Source organism: Cebus imitator, unplaced genomic scaffold (genome assembly GCF_001604975.1).
Source record: "Cebus imitator isolate Cc_AM_T3 unplaced genomic scaffold, Cebus_imitator-1.0 Scaffold39, whole genome shotgun sequence".
Lineage (NCBI taxonomy): Eukaryota > Metazoa > Chordata > Mammalia > Primates > Cebidae > Cebus > Cebus imitator.
The window spans coordinates 8675972-8697455 of record NW_016107354.1 but is presented as its reverse complement, the minus strand read 5'-3'; the positions used below and the strand labels follow the sequence as shown (position 1 = coordinate 8697455).

The 21484-nt window shown below is 35.6% G+C and overlaps 1 protein-coding gene across 4 annotated transcripts in view; it reads right to left on the bottom strand.

The window, feature by feature from the left end:
• Positions 1-21484, bottom strand: part of ZDHHC13 (zinc finger DHHC-type palmitoyltransferase 13) — a 54454-nt gene that overhangs the window by 27983 nt on the left and 4987 nt on the right. For 2 of the 4 annotated variants that reach the window (XM_017525889.2, XM_017525890.2), the window contains exons 2-4: positions 5394-5539; positions 2183-2305; positions 834-911 (exon numbers count right to left, since the gene is read on the bottom strand). In XM_017525889.2, coding sequence (XP_017381378.1) covers positions 834-911; positions 2183-2305; positions 5394-5539 — 347 coding nt within the window. The remainder of the gene's footprint in view (positions 1-833; positions 912-2182; positions 2306-5393; positions 5540-21484) is intronic. The other 2 variants (XM_017525892.2, XM_017525893.2) reach the window with 2 other exon arrangements.

Here is a 21484-nt window from a genome sequence, read left to right as displayed (position 1 = left end):
AAAAAAAAAAAAAAAAAAAAAAAAAAAAAAAAAAAAAAAAAAAAAGGAATTATATATTCATATGCTTTTCTTATGCTTGAATATGGTTCATTTTTCATGTAAAGTACTATACCTTAGTAGCCTAAAGGGCATGAGTTAACCCTAGAGCTTCAAAACTCTTGGCTATGGAGAAAAGATTCAACCCCTTGCCTCACATGAGCAATTACTCACTTCAGTTTCAGATTCCTGTCAACCCTACCAACCACTGAAAATGGAGTTTAAATTAAAAAAAGAAACTGGTAAGTATTCAAGACTTATTAACTTAGTTTCAATGGCCAATATACATCAGAGAAGAGAGGAGAGTGAAACCACACAATATAAATGTTCTAAGTTGACCTACTCAAAATTTCTTGTTAACTCTGCAACAATTTTTAAAAGAGTTGACTCATTTTACCCTAAGATAGAGAGATATACTTTACACTTACTTGAAGAGGAAACTCACCTATTTGAAATAAAATTGTAAGTTTCTGAATAGACATCTGTCATAAGCCTGAACTGACTGAGTTTGCAGTTCACTGAACTACTACTTTTATTTATGTTACTAAGTATGAAAATTATTTATTTTAATTAGAAAAAAGAAAGTATACTACACATATTTGAGTTGATAATCATAGTTAAGCCCTGAATTAAATATCAAACACATCCTTTCTGCAAACTCTTTAAAGCTGTAACTTTGTTAAATAAAGGGGAAGAAAAAGAAAAGATAGCCTTTCAAACGGTCTATAACTGATTTTCAATATGGCGACCACTAGCCACATGTGGCTATTTAATTTCAGTGCTCAAAGAAACCTTACCGGATGGCCCAGTGAAGAGGAGTTGAATTTAAATCTCCACCCAACTGATCTACAACAGCACCTTTTGAAATATAAAACCTGTTAAAAGCAGACACAAATGAAAATAAGATTTGAAACTTAAGCTTCATATTGAGAAAGAAAATACTAATTTTTTCTTAGTAATAAATGTGTTGGAAAACAAATTATGATAGTAATACTCCCTAAAACACCCAGAGCTATAGAAATCTGAAAGATTCACACGGCAGAATCAGACAAATCCCTGATGAAACATTCTTAGGATGTAAGTAATTACTCCTACTGCAATTAGCATTCCATTGTAACTTACATATCAAACACATCATAACTACTCTCTGCATAGTCTAACTACCACAGCACTCTTGAAATGGTTTACATTCAAAAGGTTTACGATCAGATACTCTTACTTGACTGCAAGGAGAAAGGTAAAATTACGTCACTTTCAACAGTTTAAAATTAGAATTACTATATGGGAATGAATTATAAAAGTAAGTAGTAAAGATTAACTTAAAATTCTTTTGGCAAAGTTAGACATTTGGGCGTTTTGCTCTGTATTTGGGGGACAGAAAGGAGAGGCACTCTATAAGGTGGACAAAACAGATTTTCTTCTATCGTTTTTAGGAATTAGTCTCATTATTTCAAAGTTGTACTTCATACATCATATTATCTAAATACAATGCCAGTTTATTTCCACAGAAAAGGAGTTTGCCTATGAGTATTAATGTGTATTAGAATATTTTAAACTTTGATAAATTTCTTAAACTTTAAGGATTTTAAATATCTAATCCTATAACCCAAAATATATACACATTCACATACACATGCACATTTTACATGTCAAGATGTTTTAAAAAAAACCGTGAGTAGGCAGTAGTGCTTTATGAAGGGGAAATATTTTATACAATCCAATACATGCCCACTTAAAACTATATTCCATATTTATTTTTTTAAAACAGGTTAAATTTCCTGTCTATTCTTCCTGGTATTATAGTGTAAAATATTTTAATGTTTTTTCTAAACTAGATGAGACTTCCTATTCTATTCTGAAAAAGTTTGTTATGCTTTTCCTTTATTAAAAAAATGTTCACTTTTACTTCCTAAACTTTATGATTGGCCCCTTGGCTTTATTTCTAATTTTCCTTTTTGGATCAACCAGGGATCGTCTCTAAGGTCCTTTTCAACTTTATAACCACCATGTGTGGCAGAAAAAGTTTCAGGGGTTCTTTTACAAGAGGATTACACATGATTCAATACTTGTACTTAAATAAAAAGATAAATGAAGGTAAGGTCTAAAATTATAAACACACTATTAACACACATATATCCCATCTTACTTTACAAGATCCAGCCTGTTGTTAATAGCAGCCCAATGAAGAAGTGACACATTTTCTTTATCTGGTTGTCTGACATCATATCCTGCTTCTACCAACTCTTTACATCGTTCAAAAATCCCATATCTCAAATAAGAAAAAAAAAAGCATAATTGATATCATTAAAATCATTTCATATGTCAAAATTTCTTCATTTTACTGTATCTTTCATCATTCAAACTACCTTTCAGTCAACACAGAAATATAATAATCAACAAAAACGTGCACAGAGAGGACACAGTATAAAGTCAAACAACAAGAGGAAACCTGGTTTACTTATTGATCAGATTAATCTCTTTGGAGTTTAACTTGATTTTCTTAAGTAAACTTTAAATTTACACTGCCCTTCTTCAATAAGTTTCATTTGATCTCCACTATGTGCCAGAAACACCTGGTGCCGATTCCTGGCAATAATCTTATCCCTGAATCAAACCAAGCCCATGCAAAAATCTCACAATAAGGGGTAAAGAATAAGCGAACTTGGAATGGGATAAATTCAGCAACAAAATATGGAAAGATTATAGGTATAGCAGAGGAAAAAATGATTAGCTCTTCCTGAAGGAGCTGAAACTCAGCTATATTTTATAGGCTGACAAAAGGCATTTCAGGCAGAGGAAGCAGCCTGTAAAATCAGCCTAAAAATCAGAAATATGAAACTACATAGATGTTCAGAGACATAAAAGCAATTGAACATTGCTAAAGCATAAAGCATGAGAGGGGATGATGAGATATGAGGTTAGAAGCAATAGGCAAAGACCACATGGGCCTTCTGTGCTACACTATGAAGTTTAGACTTTATCTATAGTTCAATGGGAAACCAATAAAGGGTTTTAAAGAGGAAAGCACTTAGACTTTGAGTTTTAAGAAAGATCACATTGGAGGCAGTAAGGAAGCTGCTTAGAGCAGGGTGAGGACAGAGACTGAAATACCAGTTTAGTGAGTATTGCAATAAACACAGGTAAGACACAATGAGAGCCTAAAGTAAGAGAGAAGTAATAAGAATGGAAAAGAATGGGCTTGGGAGAAATTTAACTATTACTCAATCAGTTAAATAGTATAATGTTAAAAAGGCATTTCATAGAAAAATTATTATAGCATTAAAAAGAGTTATTTCGTAGAGAATAAAGGGGTAAATCATTAGTGATATTCCTTTTTTCATTTTGTTTTTGAGATGGAGTCTCACTCTGTCACACAGGCTGGAGTGCAGTGGCACGATCTCGGCTCACCACAACCTCTGTCTCCCAGGTTGAAGTGATTCTCCTGCCTCAGCCTCCCGAATAGCTGGGATTACAGGCATGTGCCACCACATCTGGCTAATTATTGTATTTTTAGTAGAAATGGGGTTTTGACATTTTGGCCAGGCTGGTCTCAAACTCCTGACCTCAGGTAAACCTGCCTGCCTCAGCCTCCCAAAGTGCTGGGATTACAGATGTGAGCCACCGCGCCCAGCCTATTAGCAATATTTTTATGAAGTTTCAACCTACCCTTTAGCACTTTCTTTAAAACTTACTTCCATTTAGAAATACCTGAAAGTTTCAACAAGCCCTCAAGGATCAAAAATCAAACCAAATAGCAGAATGGTCTGTTTCTCACACTGTAAATTAGAATAATTTCTGCCTTACCAAAATAGGCATATGCAAGAGTGTGTGTGTGTGTGTGTGTGTGTGTGTGTGTGTGTGTGTGTGTCTTTTTGGCATTTTTAAAAGAGTAAATTTTTGAAAATGACACACATATTTATACTCGTTATCTTTTAAGTGTCAACTTAAACATTTCACTGGAAAAGAAATATTCTCTTTATTTGAGAAACAATATACATTAAGATTTTGCTGGTTTAGAAAACACACACACACACACACACACACACACACACACACACCCTAGCTCTCTTTTGCCCTTCCCAAATACTACCTACAGATCTCCCCACAACCACTTGAGAAGGTCTAGGATCTAAAGAAAACTTTGGGAAAGATATAAAATGCAAGTTTTTACTGAGATTCCCTCTAAAAATAGCCTAATTTCTGACATTTATCATAAGGGTTTCATGGGCAACAGGGAAAGATTTAAATGTTTCCATCCTAATTAAAGCAAATATTTACCTTAAGAATACTACTATGTTTATATAAATAAAATATAAACAATATCAAATAATATTCACCTAAAATACTGGTTCCCAAGGCCTCTAGAGTTCATATAAATTGCTAATTAGAATACTCAAATAATCATCAATATATTTTTTAATTAACATAGATAATACATTAGCCTACATTAAGGCCAAATAGGCTAATTAATCTCCAAACATCATTGCTTCTGATAGAAATTATATCAAGTTAGTATGGTAATATTAGTTCCCCTCAGGCTGATTAGATAGGCATGATTCATATTTGATGGGCAATCTGCTAGGAAGATTTATGTTTGATTACTACGAAAATGGATTACTACTTGATATAGTCTGATGGAGAAAATACTCAAAATATGCTCAATGGCAAGAGGTGTGATAAATGTTAATAATCAACAAGGTCCATGAAGGTGAAAATGTTGGAAATAATTGACTTAATGCAAATATCCACACATGGAGATCTTAAGGGGAAACTTTCAAAATGAACTTCATATCCAGTGCAAGCAAAACAACACATAATGTGTTTCAAGTGGTCAGAGAACATATTTCCACCTTACCTTACTGTTTGTCTTCTAGTTAATCCAGCACAACAAGCACATGGACAGTACTCAAGAAATAATGCTTAAAATATCTATAAATGTGTAAGTCGGTATTTTTCATTCCATCTAACTATTCAGGTTGTAGTATATTTTAAAAGACTTAGGTTTGTGTTTCAAATAAAGAGTTTGGCTTAGTGTCATTTAAAATCATCCATTCATTCAAAGAACATTTACTGGGTACCTCATATAAGAAGGAACTGTGCAAAAGCACTGGAGCTACAAAGATGAAGACATGCTTTTGCTAAGAAGCTGCCTACAATCTAATGGGACAGCCTGGTATGTAAACAGCTCAGGAACATTGTACTAAGCACTCTGGTGTTGGTATGACAAATATACTTGGCGCTGGGGTGAACTACCATTACAAAGTAAGAGAGGTACATATGAAGCGCCATGAACCGCATATGCATTACTATTAATTCAAGAAAACATAAGAATAAACCAAAGCATCTGGAAGACTTACTGAGTAGCTTTTACAATGTCACAGCTACTAGAGTCCTCTATAAGAGGAAGAGCTTCTCTTGCATTGGCAAGTTCTTTGTTTTCATGTGCACAGATGCCATATCGACCAAATCCTGGAGGGTGGGGGCCATGGCTGTGATTCCTGCACTGAAGAGTAAGAGTCATTTGACAAAGCATGAGAGAATTAATGTCACATTCAATTATAAAATGAAGCATTTGCTACTATCAACAATACCTACATTAATAACTTAGATATTTTTGAGTCTTAGAAGTGTATCCTGAGAATCACTTGAACCCAGGAGGCACAGGTTGCAGTGAGCTGAGATCACGTCACTGCATTCCAGCCTAGGTAACAGTGAGACTCCGTCTCAAAAAAAAAACAAAAAACGTGTATCCTAAGGAAGATTTTCTTTACGTTAATTCTGTTCACTAGAAAAGATACTATTACAAAAATCCAAATTACATATTTTGTTCATAAAACAAAGGTCATCTAAAAAGGCACAGATGGACCTTTTTACTTGTAGTGGGTAAAGAACCATTTCTACTGACTTGGTAGGAGGTTTGCCAGGCCTCTATGTGGTGGACATACCCTAAGAATATCCCCCAACCCACCAATTAATCAGGTTGTCTTCCTCTTGAACACAGGCAGAACTTGTGACTTGTTTCTAGGCAATGGAATATGGCAAAGGTGACGAGACAATTACTCCCATGATTATGTTAAATAAGACTCTGTCTTAGCCAACTAAAGCCAGAGATTCTTCTGCTGGCCTTGAAAAAGTAAGCTGCCATGATATGAGAGGGCCTGTGAGAGGGCCACATTTGTCAAGGAACTGTGGGCAGTCTTCAGGAATAAAAGCAGTCCCCACTGACAACCAGTAAGAAAATCAGACTTTGATCATACAACTGCAAGAAACCGAATTCTGCTAATAACCACGTGAACTTGAAAGAGGACCCCAAGCTCAGCCTTGATGTCAACTGCATGAGACCCTGGACAGACAATCCAACTAAGCCATGCCTAGACTCCTGACAAACAGAAACTACAGGATAATAAATAAGTGTCACATTGGTGGCCTGGTAGCTCAGTTGGTTAAAGCACAGTGCTAATAATAAGTACATGTTGTTTTAACCTACTAAATGTGTGGTAATTTGTTATGCAGTAATAGGTAACTAATAAAGAAGTGACTGCAGAATTTGGTGAGAGTAAAAAGTATGATTGCCAACGACTATTCCCATTAGCTGAATCATCAAATGTTACATTCAGATCACCCATTAGAAGCAGCAGCAAATGGCAAGCCAAAAAATTTTTCTTCAAACAATTATCTTAGATTTGTCATTCAAACTAGTAGAGTATTTCTAATCTCTAATGCTGAGCTTAGACCTTAGCAGAAAACCAGTATTCACTAATATTTTTTAAAAAACAACCAAAAAAACAAAAAAAGTCCACAAAAATCTGAGATCAATTACCCATTCTGTGGATTATGAATGTATTTTATTTCTCCTTTCCATTACTATGGCCTTTTGGATTCATTATCACCTCTAGGGCAGATGGGTAGGTAATCAACTTAGATTAGTAATTTTGACACTGGTTGACAACTTTGGCAAAATATTTGGTGAACAATCAGGCAGGCAGAGGGGGTTAAAATCTTTAGCACAAATGAGATTCACTTTAATATCCCCCAAATACTTAGTTTTATTTGAGAAAAGGACTCCTTCAGCTAAAGATGTGGGATGCTCAAAGTTTGTTTCCTAAAAGAACAAATATATCAAATGTACCTATTATTTGCATATATTCTAAATACATTTTAAAAAGACTCTACAGTGTGACCCTGATCACTGATATCTTTGACTACGGATTTACATAAAAACTAATCTTCTAATCTCATAGGCTCTTCAGATTTCCAAGTAGAAATAGATTCATGTTAAAGTACTCAACTTTAATAAAACATACTATATTGCATTCTCTAAAGAAATGATACCTTAAAGAGAAACCTCCCTGAATCACTACATCTTTTAAAAATGTATTTATTTATTGGGAAGTGGGTCTTGCTCAGGCTGGAGTACAGCAGTGTGAGCATAGCTCACTGCAGCCTCCAATTCCTGGGCTCAAGCAATCCTCCTGCCTCAGCCTCCTGAGTAGCTGGTACTACAGGCACATGCCACCATGCCCAGCTAATTTTTTTTTTTTTTGGATGGAATCTAGCTCTACCACCCATGCTGGAACACAGTGGCATGATCTCGGCTCACTGCAACCCCTGCCTCCTGGGTTCAAGCGATTCTCCTGCCTCAGCCTCTCGAGTAGCCGGGATTACAGGCGCCCACAACCATACCCAGCTAAGTTTTGTATTTTTAGTAGAGATGGGGTTTCACTGTGTTGGCCAGGCTGGTCTCAAACTCCTGACCTCATGATCCGCCTGCCTTGGCCTCCCAAAGTGCTGGGATTAAAAGTGTGAGCCACTGTGCACAGCTTTTAATTTTTTTTTACTATACTTTAAGTTCTGGGATACATGTGCAGAATGTGCAGGTTACATAGGTATACATGTGCCATGGTGGTTTGCTGCACCCATCAACCCGTCATCTACATTACGTATTTCTCTTAAGCTATTCCTCCCCTTGCCCCCCACCCCCAACAAGCCCCGGTATGTGAGGTTCCCCTCCCTGTGTTCATATGTTCTCATTGTTCAGCTCCCGAGTGAGAACATGTGGTGTTTGGTTTTCTGTTCCTGTGTTAGTTTGCTGAAAGTGATAGTTTCCAGCTTCATCCATATCCCTGCAAAGGACATGAACTCATTCTTTTTTATGGCTGCACAGTATTCTGTGGTGCATATGTGCCACATTTTCTTTATCCAGTCTATCATTCATAAGCATGTGAGTTGGTTCCAAGTCTTTGCTATTGTGAATAGTGCTGCAATAAACATATGTGTGCATGTGTCTTTATAATAGAATGATTTATAATTCTTTGGCATACCCAGCTAATTTTTTAGTTTTTATTTTTGTAGAGACAAGGTCTCACTATGCTGCCCAGACTGTCTTGAACTCCTGGCCTCAAGCAATACTCTTGCTTCTGCTTCCCAAAGTGCCAGGATTACAGGTGTAAGCCACCACATCTAACCTGAATTAATCCTTAATAAGCAAATTTAGTTACCTATTTACAATTTTTAAAAAGCTGATTTTTAAATAAATGTATCAGAAATTACATCCTCAAAATAGTCTCCTCGAGAGACTATTAGTTATTCCAATAGCATTACCTTGAATGTTTTCAGAATTTCCTTTCTGAAACTGTCCTCAGAGCCATGTAAAAGAGACTCGTATTTTTAAACTCTGAAAATATTATCATTTATTATATAAAGTATGTAAAACATATATGTATATATATGGACTTCTTCTTTTGTAAATAGTAAAGAATAAATACAAAATGAACCTCCATGAAACCATTACTTAAGTCAAGATATTGACTGACCCAGCACCTTAAAAGACTGCCTGAACACGTGCTATTCTCCATCACATCCCCACACTAAAGAAACAGTTTCCTGACTTCAGTTATAATGTTTTGCTTTCCTTTATAGTTTTATCTCTAATGTATGCAACCCTAAAAAGTACAGTTTGGCTTTACATTTTTTAATCTTTATAAAAATGGAATCTATCATATGTATTCATTATCATTTGTTTTGGTTAACATTAGACTTAGAAGCTTCATCCATGTTGTTGTGAAAGCTACAACAGGTTCATTTTCATTGCTGTGTAACACGCCAACACAGTAACATACAATGATTAATTTCTCTATTTTACTATGGCTAGATATATGAATTGTTCCCCGTTTGGGGCTATTATAAAAAATATATTGCTCTGGGCATTCTCGTACATGTCTCTAGGCATATATATGTAAACAATTCTCAAAAGCATATATCTAGAAGTGGAACCGTTGGCTTTGAAGATATGTTTAACTCATCTTCAAAATGGTTGTAGCAGTTAAACTTCCCCCTGCTAGGGATGAGTGTTTCCGTTGCTGCAGGGGATGAGTGTTTCTGTTGCTCTAATCCTTACCAACACTTGGTATCATCAGACTCAACTTTTGCCAATCTGATGAATATGTAAACATATCCTGTAGTGATAATAATTTGTATTTCCCTAGAATTGTCAAGTTAGATATTTCTTCATGTTTATTGGTCATTTTGAGTTCTTCTTTTATAAAGTACATGTTTAAGCAATTTGTCCATTTTTGTCTTTATACTGGGTTTCTGTCTTCTTCTTGAATGGTAGCCCTTATACATTCTGGATAGTCTTTCTTGGCCATATGTTAGTTAAAAATAAGTAGAGCCTTCTACTTCTGTGCATGATGGGATAGCAAGGATTGGACTTAACCTCTGGCTTTCTTGCTATAATAAAGAAATCTAGAAAAGTGAACAAAATATATGAAGTAAACTGTATTCAGACTTTACACAACGGGAACAGTAAAACTGTGAATGCCAAGATATGAGGAGAGAAAAAAAAAACAAGGTTAGCCCCACTATCATCCCAGAAATTTCGCAATCATGGGCACCGAGAGGAAAACACTGTATTTTAGAGCCCAGCAGCCTTGCTAAATTGAGGAGATAGAAATTTGAGATCAGAGAGGCTGAGATGGCTGGCAGTTATGGGGACATTTTGAAAAAGAAGTGAGCCAACCAGAAAAAAAGGGGCTCCAAAAAATCTGTATAGGAGACCCATTGAGTCTTTGCAGAATACTAGGGCAAGCAATGTATAGAGTGAAACTTGACAAGGAGAGGCAAAAAATGACTGGGAATTTGAAAGCTGAACAATTACTGGAGTTTATACACAGCAGGAAGATGTTCAAACTCTGATCAGCCAAAGTGGAGAGTCTTTGATGATCCCTTGGGTTACTCAGTGGAAATATCTGAGGGCCATACCTTAGAAGTGTAGGGCCAAACTGTATCTGGAATAAAAGCTACCCCAGAACCACTCTAGAGAAGCCTAAAATCAGACTTCAAAGGACTCAAACTGAGCAATATTAACTTTACTGCCTGCCAAAACAATATCCAATACTCTCTGAAGAGAGGCAACAAATACCAGATACTCATCAATATGCATTCACAAAGTCCACTATCAAATAAAAACACACTAAGCATGCCAAGAAGCAAGAAAAATGTGACCTACAGCCAGAATAAAAGAACCAGACCTGGAAGCTATAAAGATAACAAAATTAGCTGAAAAAAGACATTAAAACAGTTAAGTATGTATTAGTATTTAAAAGAAAATATTAACATGAGCAAAGAAATTGAAGATGTGACAAAAGATCTGTTTAGAATATCTGCAGATAAAAATCAATCTCCCTGTAATCCCAGCACTTTGGGAGTCTGAGGCAGGCAGATCGCCTGAGGTAAGGAGTTCAAGACCGACCTGGCCAATATGGCAAAACCCCATCTCTGCTAAAAATACAATAATTAGCTGGGTATGGTGGCGCATACCTGCAATCTCAGCTACTTGGGAGACTGAGGCAGGAGAATCGCTTGAACCCTGGAGGCAGAGGTTGCAGTGAGCCAAGATCATGCCACTGCACTTCAGCCTGGGCAAGAGTGAGGCTGTCACACACACAAAAAATCAATCTGTAAAGTACAAATTACAACAGATGAGACTGACAGCAGATTAAACGGTATAGAAGAAAAGACTATTTACTTTGAAGAAACCACAGTGGAAAGTATCCAAAATGTAGCACAGAGAGAAAATGGCTGAAGATGTATAACTGGAGTTCCAGAAGGGAAAAATTTTTTAATATTTGAAGAGATAATAGTCAAAAATCTTCCAAATATGGTAAAAATTATAAACTCACAATAACTAGAAGTTCAATTGATCCCAAGTAGGATAAGCCCCCCAAATCCTACACCCAAGACATATCATAATCAAATCACTAAAAACCAATAATAAAGAAATAATGTCTCAAAAAAACAGACTCATATGTTCAAAGAAGCAAAGATAAGAATGCATTAAGACTTCTCATCACACACAATGCAAGCCAGAAGACAATAGCAAACAGTTTTAAAGAGCTTAGTAATGGGGTTGCTGGGTCAAATGACACAAGAACAGAAAATTAAACACATGTTCTCACTCATAAGTGGGTGTTGACCAAATGAGAACACGTGGACACAGGGAGGGGAACATCACACACCAGGGTCTGTCAGGGGGTGGGGGGCTAGAGGAGGAACAGCAGAGTGGGGCAGGGGGGTTTGGGGAGGGATAGCATCAGGAAAAATACCGAATGTATACAATGGGTGATGGATGCAGCAAACCACTATGGCACGTGTATACCTATGTAACAAACCTGCATGTACCTCACATGTACCCCAGAACCTAAAGTATAATAAATAAATTTTTTTAAAAAAGAATTTTAAAAAAAAGAGCTTAGTATGCAGCCTAAGCAGTGTTTACAGGGAATTTTAGCTTTAAATGCTTATATTAGGAAAAAAAGAGCCCAGAGTAAATTATCTAAGCTTTCACCTTAATAATCTAGAGAAGGAAAATTAAACTCGAAGTAGATACATGGGAAGAATATAAAAATAGAAGGAATTCATGAACTATAAAACAGAAACAATATAGAAAATCACTGAAGCCAAAATCTGGTTCTCTGGAAAGAATAAATCAATAAAAGTGATAAAACTGTGATCAAATGGATCAAGAAAAATGAAAAGATATCAATGACAAGTATCAGATTTTAAAAAGAGACATTACTACAAGAGCCTACAAATTCTGAAAGGATAATAAGGGAATATTTTGACAACTCTATGCCAATAAAAGGGCAACTTAAGTGAAATAAACAAATGCCTCAAAAGACACACATTATGGATGTTAAAAGTAATAAATAACATAATATCTATTAAATAAATTTGATTCATAATGAAAACCTTTCTCATAAAAAATTCTAGGTCCATATAACTTAACTGGTTAACCCTATCAAATATCTAAGGAAGAAATAATATTAACCTCTTCAGAAAACAGAAGAGAGAATCCTTCCCAGCTCATTTTATGAAGCGGCATCACTCCATACCAAAACCAACAAAGACATTACAAGTAAAGAAAAACACAGGCCCAGTATCCCTCATGAACACAGATACAAAAATCCTAAACAAAATGTTAGGTAAGATGAATCCAGTAATACATAAAAAAGAGACTATACATCACAACTCAGCTTAAACATTTCAAAATAAATCAATGCAATCCACCATAAGATGAATATTCATATTAACAGAATAAAGTAAAAAATATATAATTATCATAAAGCATTTGTCAAAATTCTTCATATGAAAATTCTTTATGCAAAGCATATGATAAAATTTGATAAAATCTTTCAACACAAGTGAAAGAAGAGAACCTCCTCAATTTGATAAAGAACACTTACAAGAAATCTACAGCTACCATCACACTGAATGGTGCAAGACCATTTTTACACCAAGACTGGAAGCAAAGCAAGGATGCCCATTATCTCCACTTCTAATTAACACTGTACTAAAGTACCAGAGAGCATAATAGAGTAGAAAAAAGAATAAAAATGCATACAGATTAGAAAAGAAGTAAATCCATTTTTACTTGCCAAAACATGACCATATGCATAGAAAATCCTAAGAAATCTTTTAAAAAATTTTTACTCTAGCATCAAAAACATAAAATACTTTAAATGCTTTATACTGTACCCTGCAGTTTTTGATGTGTTCAGTGGGAGGGTCACATCAAATATAGCCATGCTTTCATTATCAATGAGGATACATTCTGAGAAACATATCATTAGGCTATTTCATTGTTGTTCAAACATCACAATGTGTACTTACACAAACCTAAACAATATATCCTATTACAGACTTGGGCCATATGGTGTAAACCATTGCTCTGACCAATGTCGTATGTGTGGTCTGACACTGATCAAAACATTATGAGATGCTATGACTGTACCTAGAAAATTCCTATAAATGAACGATGGATTATTTTATAATCTCATCCTGCTTTTTACCATAAATAAAGTTATCTAGCTTTCACCTACCTTATCATCAAACCTATTTCTGTGAACTTTTCAGTTTAAAAAAGAAAATCACTCTCTAAGGATAAATACACAATTAAGAATTTAAAAATTGAAGACATTTGATATAATGTGTCAAAGTCAATTCTCTTAAGAGTTCCAAAAAGTTTAAGAATGAAAGTTTCTTAAATTTCATTTTTATAAGACAGTTTTTAAAATTCTTTTAGGAATTTTTAATTTTGAAGAAAGTTTTTACAAGACAAGGATGCCTGCTCTCACCACTTCTATTCAACACAGTATTGGCAGTCCTGTCCAGAGCAATCAGGCAAGAGAAATAAAGGGCATCCAAATAGGAAGAAGAGAGGAAGTCAAACTATTCCTGTTCACAGATGACACGATTCTATATCTAGAAAACCCCATGGTCTTGACCCAAAAGCTCCTTCAGCTGACAAACAACTTCAGCAAAGTTTCAGGATACAAAATCAATGTACAAAAATCACTGGCATTCCTATACAACAATTATCAAGCCGAGAACCAAATCAGGAAGGCAATCCCATTCACAACTGCCATAGGAAGAATAAAATACCTAGGAATACAGCTAACCAGGGAGGTGAAAGACTTCTACAATAAGAATTACAAAACGCTGCTCAAAGAAATCAGAGAAGACACAAGCAAATGAAAAGACATCCCATGCTCACAGATAGAAAGACTCAGTATCATGAAAATGGCCATACTGCCCAAAGCAAATTACAGATTCAATGTTATCCCTATCAAATTACCAAAGACATTCTTCAAAGAACTAGGAAAGAGCTATTTTAAAATTTATATGGAACCAAATAAGAGCCAAATAAGAATAGTCAAGGCAATCCTAAGAAAAAAAGAACAAAGCAGTAGGAATCACATTATCTGACTTCAAATGATACTACAGTGTTATAGTAACCAAAACAGCATGATACTGGTAAAAAAAAAACAGGCACATAGACCGATGGAATAGAATAGGAAGCCTAGAAACAAGGCCACACACCTATGACCATCCGATCTTTGACAAAGCCGATAAAAACAAGCAATGGGGAAAAGACTCCTTATTCAATAAATGGTGCTGGGATTATTGGCTAGCCATTTGCAGAAAATCAAAGCTGGACCCCTTCCTTACACCATACACAAAAATCAACTCAAGATGGGTCAAAGACTTAAATATAAAACCCAAAACTATAAAAACCCTAGGAGAAAACCTAGAACATGCCACCCTGGACACAGGAATGGGCAAAAATTTCATAACAAAAACACCAAAAGCAATTGTAACAAAACCAAAAATTGATAAGTGGGATCTAATTAAACTAAAGAACTTCTGCACAGCAAAAGAAACTATCAACAGAGTAAACAGACATCCTACAAAATGGGAGACAATGTTTGCAAACTATGCATCCAACAAAGGTCTAATATCCAGCATCTGTAAAGAACTTAAATTTACAAGAGAAAAACAAACCCCATTAAAAAGTAGGTAAAGAACATGAACAGACGCTTTTCAACAGAAGACATAAATGCAGCCACCAAGCACATGAAAAAAAAAGCTTAACATCACTGATCATTAGAGAAATGCTAATCAAAACCACAATGAGATACCATTTCACACTAGTCAGAATGCTATTAAAAAGTCAAAATATAAGAGATGCTGACAAGGTTACAGAGACAAAGGAATGCTTATACACTGTAGGTGGGAGTGTAAATTAGTTCAACCATTGTGGAAAGCAGTACGACAATTCCTCAAAGAGCTAAAAGCAAGAACTACCAGCAATTCAACCCAGCAATCCCATTACTGGGTATATACCCAGAGGACTATGAATCATTTTACCATAAAGACACATGTATGTGAATGTTCACTGTAGCACTATTCACAATAGCAAAGGCATGGAATCAACCTAAATGTCCATCACTGACAAACTGGGTAAAGAAAATGTAGTACATATATACCATTCATTACTATGCGGCCACAAAAAAGTATGAGATCGTGTCTTTTGCAGAAACACGAATGGAGCTGGAGGCTATTATCCTTAGGAAACTAATGCAGAAACAAAACCAAATACGGCATGTTCTCACTTATAAGTGGGAGCTAAATGATGACAACTCATGAACACAAAGAAGGGAACAACAGGCTGGGTGTGGTGGCTCACGCCTAAAATAAAAAAAATTTGGAGGACAAGGCGGGCGAATCACCTGAGAATGGGAGATTAAAAACAGCCTTGTCAATATAGTGATACCCCATCACAAAAAAAAAAAAAAAATTAGCCAGTGGTGGTTTGTGTCTGCAGTCCCAGTTACTTGGAAGGCTGAGGCAGGAGAATTGCTTGAATCTGGGAGGCAGAGGTTGCAGTGAGCCAAGATCACACCACTGCACTCCAGCCTGGGTAACAGAGCAAGACTCCATCTCAAAAAAAAAAAAAAAAAAAAAAAAAAAAAAAAAAAAAAAAGGGAACAACAGACACTACAGTATACTTGAGAGTGGAGGGTAGGAGGAGGGAGAGGAGCAGAAAAAATAACAAGTGGGTACTAGGCTTAATACCTGGGTAATGAAATAATCTACATAACAAACCTCCATGACATAAGTTTGCCTATATAACAAACCCTCACATGTACCCCCAAACCTAAAACAAAGTTTTTAAAAGAAAGTTTTAAATTTTTCAGTTTTACTTAAATGAGTCCATAACCCCTCAGGGGTTATACTGAAGGGGTACTGTTTTTAAAAAGTTAATTTACAGTAAAATTAACTTTGGTATACAGCTCTATGAATTTTAACACATGTATGGAATCCTGTAACCATCACCATCATCCTTTGTAGTCACACCCTCCTGTAACCCCAACCAACTCCTGGCAACCACAGATCTGTTCTTTGTCATTAATTCTGTCTTTCCCAGAATGTCATACAACGGAATCATACAGTACACAACCTTTTAGGAGGGGCTTCTTTCACTCAGCACAATGGTGTTGCATGTTATCAATAATTCCTTTTTATTGTTGTATAGTATCCTACTATATGGGTGCATCCCAGTTAATCTATCCAAACAATCTGCGTGGGTTGTTTTCCAGCTTTTGACGATTATAAATAGAGCTGCTAAAAATATTCATGGACAAACTTGCGTGAACTTGCTTTCATTTCTCTAAGAGTAAGATTGTTTGGCCATATGTTAGCTATATTTAAATTTATGAGAAACTGCTAAACTGTTTTCCAGACTGGTTATACCACCTTGCATTGCCACTAACAACTATGAGAGTTACAATTGTTCTGCATTCTCACTGGCATGGGGATTGTGAGTCTAATAGATGTATAGGGGCAACTCAACGTGGTCTTAATTTACATATCCTTAACAGCTAATAAAGTTGATCATCTTTTCATGTGCTTATTTGCCATCTGTATATCTTCTCTGGTGAAGTGTCCAAGTCTTTTGTCCATTTTTAATTGAGCTGTTTGTTTTCGTACTGTTAAGTTTTGAGAGTTCTTTATATTACATATTCTAGATACAAGTCTTTTGTCAAATACGTGATTTGCAGATATTTTCTCCTGATCTGTAGCTTATCTTCCCATCTCTTAAAAGTCTGTTTCATAGAGCAGAAGTTTGTAATTTTAAAAAAGTCAAATTTACCAATTTGTTATTTTATGGATCATACTTTTCGTGTCACATTTAAAAACTACTGTCTTGGGGTCACAATTCCTCTGTTCGGAGAAGAAAGTTCTCCTTCAGCATTTCTGGTATCTGTGTTGCCAGGAAATCCCTTTGTGGCTCCTTGAGCCTTAACTAGATAGCGTCTCATGAAGCACTTGCTGTCTGCACTGATGCTTATTTCCAGGGATCAAGACAAGCTAGGGGCAAACCAGAGAGAAAAAAGGTAAATCAGCTACTGATTTGGTGGTTTTTAAATTCCAATCTTTTTCTTCTTCAGTCCACCTGCTTTCCTGACTAGGTAAATTCTGATTTATCTGGTAAAAAAATCAATTACCCCCAACACACAGAATCACACACAGCTAAAAATAAACATGTAATAGTTAGATTAAAATGTAAATAAAAACATTAGGATTCTTTTCATGAAGAAGGCAAAGGGTCCAGGAAAAGAGCTGAAATACACTCAAAATTTCTAGAATGACAATAAGTAAAAGATGTAATAAAAAGTACAGCTAAGATTTACAAAAAAATCAGTGTATTTTTATATAAAATAAATTTTTACTAGAATTTTAAAACTATAGAATGACACATCTTAATTTTAAAGATCTAGCAATACAGAAGTGAATACGGGATTAACAATCTAGACTCTTTCCAATACCGTACCACCAGAGAAAACCATTATAACAGTTGGGTGCATCCTCCCTCATTATGTACATATATTTTAATGTATATAATATTGTGCTGTATACATACATATACACATATTTTTAATCATTTTCTCATACTTACTGAACAAAGAATACGATCACATTATATACATTATTCCTCAACTTGCTTTTCTCACCTAACAATATAGTATGTACAGTCCTACAGTTCAGTAATATTTGACTATTATTCCATTGTATACAGATCTAGCATAATTCATTCAAAAATTCCCCTTCGGTTAGAGACACAGGTTGATTTCAGTCTTTCACGTCTATAAACAATCCAATCAACACATTGCGTATTCTAATTCTATTATAGGAATTATAGGATTGATTCCCCAAAGTATGACAACTGAGTCAAAAAATGTGCATTTTAATGACCAAATACTCTCCCCAATTCACAGTCCCAACAACAAAGTATATACATGTTCTTTCTCTCTACAAACTTTCCCAAAACTGGATATTATCAATCTTTTTACAACCTTGACGATCTGATGGCTAAAAAATGGCATCCTGTTTTTCATTTGTACTCCCCTAGTTGCTGATGAGTCTGAGTGTTTTGTTTTGTTGTTGTCAGGTATATTGGCTCTCCATATTTTCTCTTTTGTGGATTGCCTTTTCATAGTCTACTTGTATTTCCAGTAAATTGCACATATCTGTTTCTCTTTGTAGGTTAGAAAAATCAACCCTTTATTGTTTGTTGTTTTGTTTTTGAGATGGAGTGTTACTCTGTCGCCCAGGCTGGAGTGCAGTAGCACCATCAAAGCTCACTAAAGTCTAATTTCCTGGGCTTAAGAGATCCTCCCGCCTGACCCACCCTAGAAACTAGGACTACAGGCAAGTGCCGCCACACACCCTGCTGATTTTTTTATTTTTCTATAGACAGATCTCATTATGTTGCCCAGACTGGTCTTAACCTCCTGACCTCAAGTTATCCTTCCACCTTGGCCTCCCAAAGCACAGGGGTTACAGGCATGAGCCACCACACCCGGCCCTGACTCTTTGTTTATGTACAGATTTTTCATCACGGAAAATTGACTCATTCAATAGATACAGATTTGTGGCTTCTTATACTGTGTTAAGGCATTAAGGACATCAGCTTTATTTGTCATGTATAAAGTTGAAGAGGTTTACATATTTCAGTATGAAGAATATCCACAATTAAGAGCATTTGTTTAGTCGACAATTAATTTCTGTATATTTATGATGTACAATTATGTTAAGGGCATAGAAGACAAGGGTGTCTATTCTCCAGGAATTTAAGTCTAATAAGGGAGATATGTCAGAGACAAAGTAAAATAATAATAGAAGGCAATATGTGATTATATATGATTAAATGGCAATAAGAAACTAGAAAACAGGAGATATCTTCTGTTCATGTCATGATTGTTTACCCAAATCTAGATCAAAGTAAAACCTAAAAATGACTATTTGTCTTCACAGCCTGTGTTTGAAGTCAATCATCTACAAAGTAAGGAAAGTGCACTCAAGGCCATACATGTAGTAACCCACTAGGTAATATGAGAAAATGTTAAAGTTTCTATTATAATAACTTTTCATCTTTTTACTTAAAAACGAAAAATAAAATTTACAAATTTGAGTTTTTAAAGCTTTACCAATTTTATTTTTTCTTGTTAGCATACCCCTGCTGGCAGGAAAGTTTTACTAATTTTTAACCACAGCAGTCTCATTTATCGGTATGTAATCAGGTCACTCCTTATACTCTCTTTTCAAGGTAACCTGTGGGTAAAGAAACCTTCCACAACCAGAGAGTTGACAGTAGTACCTTCAACATATTACAATATTCATTAGATTTATTTTCAAATTATATTGTCAAATTTTAATTAAATTACCTCTCCCAAAATGAGCAAGTAGCTTACGCTGATTTCTGCAAAGAATCTATGAATTGAGGTAATAATAATAAGCACAAGCAAATAAGAAAAAAGCAGCTTAGGAATTCCAGCAAACACATGAAGTATAAACAAAGATGATCTAATCCAATCTGACATGTCAGTACCCCCTCTGAAAAAATTCAAAATTGTCAAAAGGCTAAATTGAGGCAGACTTATAACCTCTATCTTTAATTCACATCTTGCCATGGGCATATACTGAGCTATGAGTTAATGAATATAATTTAGAAATATGTTGTCAAATCTTACAATAACATGACCCATGACAATATGAAATTGGCAACCAGCTCCCATCCCCATGTTCAAACAGAAGAGTGCTGAAATATTTATTTTCAGTGTGAAGTTTTCTGTAAAGCAAGGTCAGGAAAAGAGGGCAAGGACATGGCAGAGAAGAAGACAGGTAACCCTCAGTCTCAAAAGATAGGGAAGAAGACACATCGAGTCCCTGCTTCCACAGTATTCTCTCAGTCTAATCTCTCCTGCTTGCATTGATGCCACGGGCCAAACAACCAGATTCCTAGTACTGCCACATTGGCTGTATGTTAGTGGCGAACCATCTACTCAATTTTTGGCTCATTTCTACATTTGTAAAATGAAAGGGACAGATCAACATACCCATAAAGCTCCTTCTAGGTCTCATGTTGCATGGTCCTAAGTGGAGCTGTTACAATAGTCACTACTGACTTGTGTACTGGTAAAGACTTTACTGCATGAACAAACATGCTATATGGATAAAGATGCTTAACTGCTACATGGTTGCCTACAGTATTAAGGTAACAGAACAGAGGCAAATTCTCACGATCCCAGCCAACTCCCAAGAGTTTTCATTAATCATCCATTCAGGGAAATAAAAAGAAGACCTATACAAATCACAAAAGTAGGTAATCAGGGATAAAAGATGAATAAGACACAATTCCTTCTAGAATTTATTCATTCTAGAAATTTACTGAATGCCTACTATGTGCTGGGCACTATGGTAGACACAGCAACATGGCAATGAACAACAGACAAGGTCCCTGGTTTTCAAGGAATTTATATTCTGGTTAGGGACATAGTCCCTTCCTCATTTCCTGAACAGAATAAAATACAGACGACTCCTCAGACCTTGGACTAAAGAGTGGGTGAACTCCAAGAGGCAGCAAACAATCAAACAAGATCATATTAAGACTGGATCACCTGAGTAGCAATGAAAATGCACTCAACAGGAGCCCTGACACAGGGCTCTGCTAACTTGCTATAAATCTTTGGAAAATAAGTTATTATTTTTGAGTCTTGAATTCATGGAAAAAGTTAAAGGGTTACACTAGATAAATGGTTCTCGAAACTTCCTAACGTTGTGGCCCTTTCTGAAAATTTTTACCAAAATTAAGTCCTCTCTACTTAAGAGAAATGCACAACTGCACATACAAACTAACTTTTCAAGATGTTCACTAATTTCAAGGTATTCACTATTGCCCTGAAGCTTATCCCATATGCCAGTTTAAGAATCTCTGAACCAGGTAATTCACTGAAAAGCCTTCCAGCTCCAAGTTTTCTATGATTCTATTCCATTTTACTTCCTCTACTCTTCCTAGGATTCCAGTCTACAACTGCCTCAAGATACCAGGGTAACATGTTTTGTTGTTGTTGTTGTTTAAGATACACAGGGAAAAAAAAAATTAAACGGGGAAACCAAGAAAAAGACATATAACTAGCTGACTGTCCTCCACAGAAGAGCAAAGCGTAACAAGATATTATGAAAATTATCTAACAGACATAGGGATACATGTGTGGTAATTTTTACAACATAGTCTCAAAATTATTTGCTACTTTTTCACCAAGAG